The following is an 8,330-nucleotide window of genomic DNA, read 5'->3' as shown; positions in this document are numbered from 1 at the left end:
GCCACCCAGCACCACCTCTTCACTCCCCCCTTATTGATTTTCCTAGCCTTGAATTAATGGCCAAGACGGACATTGAAGTCGGAGAAGAGTTAACTCCTTGCCTTGCGAGAGGAAGCTGAATTGATCAAATTGTTTTAAATTGGTTATTGTTACATTTCACTACCCGGCGGAATAAAAGTACATGGGCAGATAAAGTTATGGGAGGGAATCATTTAAATACATGATTGACAAGTTGCTTCAGAAGAAAATGGTGTGATGGCTGCTCCTCGTTCTTGTCCAATAAAATTGTGGGATTCACACATTTGCAACATTTGGGGGTGGTACACTGACCTGAAAAAATAGTATAACTAGGGTAGGCTTAACTAGTTAGTTTGTCTGACTTGTCCGAATAGCTGACCTGTCACTGACCCAACGCACTAAATAGGTGATCGAGAGCAGAGTTGCTGGCGGAGCACTCTGTCAGAAGATTCGAAAACCCAATCGGGGTTATGGGAAGGAGATCAATGGCCCAATCGGGGTTCGACTATTAGCTGCAGAGAGGGTTTACAAAGCTGGCGTTTTGAACTTTAGCTGTGGTGCTGGTCATAGCCTGTGGTGGTCCTAGCCTGATCCAATTTGGTCCGTAACCTGTCCTGATTCTGGCTTGCACCTGTTCTTTCCTGCTGGCACCTATACTGTGGGATTCTTATTCTTTGACTCAGCCTATGACCAGGGTTGGTCATCACACCGTTCTAGGTAAATATAAAAAGTGGGTTTGTCATTGTACTGTTTTCCCTTTTTTCTTACCCACACTCTGTTTAAATGCTTAAAGACATTTTCTCTCCAAATCATTTCCTAAATGTTTACGTTTTAAAAAACAATCTGCATTAGTCTAAACAGAATAAGAAATTAATTTGAGTTTCATGTTTTATGAGTTTTTCAAAGATTTACTTAGATAAAGATTTTAGACCTTTCCCGAGTTTGTGGTTATTTATGAAATGCTAAATGTTATTATTGCTACCTATTGTCTCTTTAACTCGCTTCATTCTTTAGGACTATAGGTATCAGTGACTTGCATTGGTAAGATAAAGGGTATAAAAATCCAAATGGTATAAACCCCAATTGATTGAATGTAGGTTTACCTGTTTTAATGTATACATAAACATATGGGCCCAGGTGAGTATGTTGAGCAGGTAAGCCTGCGCTCTATCAAGTGCAAAGATCATCCCTACCTCTCATCTCTGGAGACTCTGACAAGCCAAAGAAGCAGGGCATAGTCGCACTCTCCAACAATTCAGGTATCCGCTCTGAGGCCTAATAGTATCTCTGTGTCAAGTCTGTTACCTCCAGAAGGCCCTTGATATTCTTTTGGACTCGTTTCCCATTTTCAGGGAGGGCCTGGGTCGTCTTTTCAAGCTGATGTACCCTCTATCAGGGTTCAGTACTCTTCCCTAAAGGGCATCAGATTTGCTGTTAAAAAATGATACCTTCCTGTAAACCCTCTGCAGTACATGAGCCACACAGGTCCCACATGTCTGGTAATCTCCCGGGGTGTCGAGAGGAGAGGACTAACCCCTTGCTACTCTTTCTCTCCCTTTCTCTACCTCCTAGAGGCAGTGGGGTAGGAAGGGATTTGCTGTGGGTGCAGGCAGCCCCGGGTGCCATCACTGAGGGGGATGACAAAATGGCAAAAATATGTGTAACTATCTTTTTTTTCCTTATTTTAATAATTTCAATGTGGGATGACAAGAAACTTTCCGCACCAGGTACCACCTGACTTTGCTACGCCACTGCCTAGAGGATCTCTTATCTGTAGAAAAATAAAAAGCTTTATGTTCACTCTTTTTTGAAATTTCCCTCTGATGGTCAGGCATTGTGAATATCCCCTGTGATGATGCAGGGACCACCAGTAGACTCCACTTCAAAATGAATGCCAAACTCATCTGCTGGTGTGCAGGCAAATATAATTAGCCCAAACTTCACAGAGTATGCTCCTTCACAGAGCTCTTGTCTATGCACTCACATAGGCTTAGCCCAATCCAACAAGCTACAACATCCAACTTTTTCCCCCTCTTTCCCTCTGAACTCTTGGCCGCAGACATCTGTATTCTAAAGTTCTACTGCTCTTTCAGAGGAACGAGGCTGCTCCAGTTCTCTCAATTAAACGTATAGCTTAATCCCTCAGTTTAGTTCCTTTGCAATACGCCTTACACTACCTTGGCACCCGAAGATGTCCTTTCATCTGCAGCACCCCTAAATACTCACCACAGATCAAAATGGGCAATGTTCTCTGGCCACCATCTTGGCTCCGTCCTATTGTCAGTTTTTCTATCATACGTGTAGATTTTTAAATAGCAAAAAACAGAGGCATATCATTTTCAAACTTTATTAATTTCATAAATTATTTTATTTTACAGCATTTGTAAAAGGAAACCCGACCCCACAAAATTCATTAAAGAGGACAAAGTCACTTTGAGTTTTTGAAAAAAAAGTACATGGTTGCGCAATGTAACATAACGATGTGCACATGGAACAAAAACGATTATGTATACTTCATAACATCAGTAAAGACGGAACATATGTGTACCTTTTTCTCTTTTGAAAAATAAAAACGCGGGACATGCAAACTCCGAGGAAGTTTGGCCTGCCTACTGTTTCTTCCAAGTCATGAAAATGTGTTCCACTGAGGAAAATTACATATAGACAGATCAAAGAATCAGGCACTTGGCAAATGGCAAGGCTACGGCTTTTTTGACCTTATCCCAAAATAAATATTGCATTTAAGTACTGTGGAATGCTAGATAAGCAACCGGTGGAATGTCTTCCGACTGGCAAAAGCGTGGAAACCACTGGAAAGGGCTCTTGGGGCCTGGAAGTGGGAATAGAATGTGGGTCGCAGTTGATGACTAATAGCTCTTACTACTTTAAAATAACTGAATATAGCGGGGCAACAATGAGTGTTTAAAAGATTTACCAAGGATTTGTGACTCAAGATGAAAGAGAGATTCAAGTCATGCAATAGAGTACATTCACCGCGGTGAATAGGAATCCCTGTACTATGTAGAGAGAAAAGTAAAGTGCTTTACTTTGGAATCTATAGTACAATAAAAAAAATATATTACCCATTGGCTCACAGTGAGATGCACAAATGGGAAACAGCATTTACAACGCGGTCTAAACCACGCATTTCATTACAGCGCAAGCGTCACCACACTTGCCTTTAGCGCTCATATTGCTTTACCACGCATGCCTTTAACGCGCTTGCCTTTACAACGATTTTTGATGTAAAGGCTGTAAATATGTGTGGTAAAGATAGTCAACGCTCTAGACTCGGAGCGAATGGGCAGTGGGTCGGAGGTGTTTGAGGTAAAAAAAAAAAGTTGTCAGGATGTCAGAGGTATCGGGATGCGGCTTAGTGAGTACGTTTCAGGTCTGGTAGCTGGAATTTAGGGCTCAGGGAAGGCGCCAGTTTTCTGGTCAGGGCTGGGTTGGATAGTCATCAGTGCCAGGGGCTGGGTTGGAGGGCTCAAGGTGACGGGATGGGTGTTTTTAGAGCAGAGAGGCTTGTTTTAGGGCTGGGATGGGTCGTTTTAAAGCCTGGGGCTGAGTTTAGGTCTCGGGAATAGGGGGCTGAGGTGGTTTAAGGGCTGAGAGGCCAATTGTAGGGCTCCGGGGTGGGGTCGGGGTAGTTTTTAGGGCGGGGCTGTAGTGTTTTAGGGCTGGAAGGCCTGTCTAAGGTTTCTGGGGTGGGAGCGGGCTGGTTTTCAGGGCTGGTGGAGAGGGGAGGAGTGTTATATAGGGCTCAGGGTGTGGGAGTGGCCATGGAGGGTGCCAGCAGGTACAAAGCAGGTACCGGTACCACACCTAACCTCTACCACGCATATTCCTTCACCAATCATGCCTTTACAATGATTTTCGCTGTAAAGGCATGCGTGGTAAAGGCATATTCATTGTAAGGAAATGCATGGAAAAGGGAATGTGGTAACAGCACCGTGTTGTAAGCACCTATTTTAAAGGCATGCGTAGTAATCGCATGCGTGAATACATCATACAACCGCAAAAATACATAACATATATCAGATGCACTTTCTAACCATGTATCCTTTATGCAAAAGCAATTTTCACCTCTAAATAAAATATCACCATACATGAATTAGCACAAAAACCACAGACATTGCCCTCATATAAGGCCTGTTAGGCCCATCACCGCTTCCCATGGCTCTTTGTAATGGAACACCACTTAGCCTACTTAAGGCACCAGTTACTCTGAGTGGCTCTAATGGCTTTCCGAAAGCTTTTTAAAATTCTTATACTTCTTGAGCCCCCCTCCCCTCAGATTTCATCCACATACCTACCACCCTGTCAGAAAATACCTACTTCTCTGTGTTTCCCCGACGCTAACCGATTCCACGTCAAACCAATGACAGTTGTCCAACGCATTCTTTCTTCTGTAGCCGTATTATGTCCTCTGTCCATGAGTATTTTTGTGATACCTTCATGTCTTACATGCCACCAGCCTATAGATTGCGCAAGCATATTTTAATACCCAACTCAGTGTGTAGCACATATCTCACAACAAACAGTTCCATTTCCCACCCTCATGAATCCATCCACGTTTCCAATATTTATTCGATGAGGTGGTCGACGAATGTGAACTGTAAGATGAGATTTCAAAGAGGATGCCTACTGAGGTAACACTGTATTCTATTTCGGCTGGAAATGGCTTGCCCTTTACTTCACGCATCTCATTTCGTCAGCCTCAAAACAATAAGATAGGACCATTACGATCAGCTCCCTAGAAAGAGTATTTAACCCCTTCCATGCTGATGACGGCCCCCAGCCGTCATGCATCACGGTGGGCGTGTGCTCATGACAGCTGGGGGCCGTCATGAACCCACCCACTCATTAAAACGGCCGCACAGGTGCAGAATCGCGGCCGCGCCCAAGGGGTTAAGAGGCAAAGAATTTCACCTATAGGCAAACAGGGACAGAGCTTATAGGGTCATGCTACCATGACCACTTATCTTACACCTTGGAACATTTCCAATGGACACAGAGTGCCTCATTCACAAGCATGTTTCTCTGAGTAGCTATGATTTACCCCTGACTTACTCATACATTCTGGAAGAAAATCGCACCTACCCTTGGAAGAAACCATTATGAGGGAAGCTCTCTGCTGTAGCAAGAGTGAGGCTGGTGCGTGCCCGAACCTTCGCTGTCCTTAGCGGGGAGGAACAGGCAGATACTGATGAACCTCTGAGATCCTGTGGCCAGCCACAGTTTTTAGATGCATGAAGAGTGAGGTCTGTGCTCATGGGATCACTGTACGTTCACCTCTGCTTTGGGAGACAGAGAGGGAATTTGCTGTGCAAGAAAAGTCAGCAGGTGAGACTGAGCCCTGTGCTGATTCCCAGCTACTTTTCTGCAACATCAACGCCCTCTCAGATTAGCCCTGTGGTGAGGGAATCAAGTATGCTACAAACATGTTTAATGGAGGTAGACAGCAGCTTTGGACATGGTTGGTTCTGGAAACACAAATGTTTTAACTAAAACAATTAGAAACATAACACAAACAAATATAGATAATACACAATACTCCCTCTCCCAATGTCAGTTTTAAGGAATAACTATCACTGATCAATAAACTGAAAAATAAGGGGTGGGTCCAAGGAAAATATCTGTTCCATCTTTGGCCCATCCTAGTGCAAACAACAATTGGAGTTCAGACTTCAACATACTGGCATCTCCTTCTACAGAATACCACCCACATAACTGTTTTGGAGTGCTTACATTAGTGAGTTACATAGAACTGAGTACTGAAAGAGATTAAACTCAGTTGTGTACAAACCTGTATGCTCTTTAACGTGACTATATATAAGGCTGCTGATGTATCTTAGCCATGAAGAAGGCCTCAGTAGTTTTTAACCAGCTCAACTGATATGCACCATAGCTCTGTGCTTTGCAGCTTCCACTGGGTGCTACATCGCACAAAGATTAGACTTGCAATACATATTTTCTACCTTCTGTCGGAAATGCGGAAATGTGCAAACAGATGTTGAGCTTTTCTCAGTTCTGCTCTTCAAACCCTGAGCAACCCCTCAATTTGTATTTTTAAAAGGTGTTTGGTGTTTTTGCTTCACACACTTGGAAGATAATGCTGGGAGTTTAAGCTTTCTGCCCCTCTGGATTCAACCATGTCAATAGAAGCAGCAGTGTCCCCTTCAAACACAACTTTCCCCATGTTTTCACTCAGCCTTTCTCTGACTGCACCACCTCTAAGTGAGTAAACAAGGATGGTCTTCTTTTCATGTCAACTCTGACCTTGATGTGTCTCTTGATAAGTCAAACACGGGTGTCAACTGGAGTGAAGGTTCATCGATGACAGAACCATGCGGTTAAACCACAAAAGTCAAAGTACCACAACGAGACGGTACTACGTTTTCGAACACTGTGACTTGCATTGCGATCCAACCAGAACCCTAGTGATGGAAATGTAGGATGTGCTCAGTTGGAGCACAAACGAAACCCTTGCATTATTGACACTTGGACTCCATTTGTTTCCCAGGCTTAGTGACCCCCAACAAGCACTGTACTTCTGAGTGTCCTACATGAAGCGTTTTACCTACATTATGCTCTCTTGCCCCTGCACGCTTCCTCAGCATTTGAGACTAGGGTCTTGTATCCTGCGCCAGAGTCGGATGAGTTGCTGGGGGTTCCTCTGATGGACCAACAGAAGCTTTTTGTGGGTGCAAGGGTTATCCCTTTCCTTCTCTGCAATGTCAAAGGTCTGAAATTCAGGATGCATCTGCGGCTCCACCTGCAAAGCTTGAAAGCACAGCCCAGTGTAGACATCATCAATGGGATAGAACTTAATGTACTGCGAAATCAGGTACAACCACTTGGCCAAAGACCCAGAGAATACAAAGCCCCCTCCTCCCACATAGGGAGGATAAGATCCTTCGTAGAATGACTTTGGAATGTAATATTTACTTCGGTGGTCTCGGAAGGGTGACGCTTCAGTGACAAGATGTCCAATGTAAAGGACCTTTGCCTTGTCCGGCTCAATTGATTCCAGGTACTGCAGGATGCCGAGGGTGTTGGTAAAAACGTCATCATCTCCTTTAAAGATGAAACTGATGTTTGGGCAGTGAACGGTGACCCATTTCAAGAAAAGGTTATCTTTCAGAGTCAGATTGAGAAAGGAATCCTGGAAGTCCCACTGAAGGATGTCTTGGAAAAGCTCACTCTCGAATCTGAGTAGATGCTGTAGGTCAGGTCCTGACCCATCCTTCTCTGTCCCCAGGAGGAAGACGGTTCGAACTTGCAAACCTCTGTACTCCATTTCGCGGCCCCAAGTTTCTCTCAAAGCCTGTCTCTTGTCAAAGCTTTTAGGAACTGATTTGATAGCAATCAGAAGAAATGTCTGGTTCTTACTGCATTTATTGGCCTGGTTGATCAGCATTGGAAACTCCCTGCAGTCACTGTATGATACAAACTGCTTGTAGATCTCTGGATAAGTATGGAAATCTCCGATTTGCGAAACTGCTTCATGATTGACACCGCAAGAGGTGGAAACATTGGCCTGTCTCTCAAGATCTTGAAAGATCTCATGCTGTTTCTTGTTCCAGTAACTGTTCTTAACAGGGATTGTGTCCTTCAGCCGCAATGCCAAGTTTGGGAGCAAATTCCAGGAAAGGTTATTTCTAGCAAAGCTGTCTTTCATATTACCAGTTGATAGAATGGTGGAAATAGGAGGTGCCGTCCACCAAGGCTTCTGGGAGGACAATGAGGAGGCCTCCTTTGGTAGAGGGGTAGGACTTGTCCAGTTTATATAGGTTCCTATGACTAAAAGCATGACAAGGGACATGAGCACTGTTATGCACTTTGGAATCCGCATTGTCGTCACAGCTTCTTCCGCTCCTCAGAAAAACCTGAAAATAGTAAGCAAAAGAACTGGTCACATTTGGAACACAGGAAGAGTAAAGGTTCATGTACATGTACAGAAATGACATTGAGTGTGCGGGTTCTGGTGGGACAACACATGAATCTGAACTGGGCAACCATTACAAATATCTACACCCCTGCATCCCTCCTTCTTTCCCTTTACCAGACTATACAATAACTACATCCTAATTGAGTTCCTTATCAATTTCATTTGATATATGTTTCCGTCAATCAAGATTAAAATAATTAGAGCTGCTGCAGAGAATTTTGGCTCTAAAATCTCTTGATATATGGTTGATCTTTCTAGTTTACAAAATGGAATATTGAGACTATAACACTCTCACATGCAGTTGACCTTTATTTGCAGCATTTTAAATATGTCAAAATCATTATATCATGAGAGATCT

At 43.7% G+C, this 8,330-nt stretch overlaps 1 protein-coding gene across 3 annotated transcripts in view; it reads right to left on the bottom strand.

The window, feature by feature from the left end:
- Positions 1–2,351: 2,351 nt before the first annotated feature.
- The window catches only part of LOC147692453 (N-acetyllactosaminide beta-1,3-N-acetylglucosaminyltransferase 2-like), a 193,438-nt gene continuing 187,459 nt past the window's right edge, over positions 2,352–8,330 (bottom strand). For all 3 annotated transcript variants that reach the window (XM_086938653.1, XM_086938654.1, XM_086938655.1), the window contains one exon: positions 2,352–7,910. In XM_086938653.1, the coding sequence (XP_086794779.1) occupies positions 6,635–7,876 (1,242 nt within the window). In that variant the 5' untranslated portion in view covers positions 7,877–7,910 and the 3' untranslated portion in view covers positions 2,352–6,634. The remainder of the gene's footprint in view (positions 7,911–8,330) is intronic.

This window comes from Lissotriton vulgaris, chromosome 9 (genome assembly GCF_964263255.1).
Source record: "Lissotriton vulgaris chromosome 9, aLisVul1.2, whole genome shotgun sequence".
In the NCBI taxonomy this organism is placed as follows: Eukaryota; Metazoa; Chordata; class Amphibia; order Caudata; family Salamandridae; genus Lissotriton; species Lissotriton vulgaris.
The sequence above is the reverse complement of the archived record's forward strand: the minus strand, read 5'-3'. Positions and strand labels throughout refer to the sequence as shown.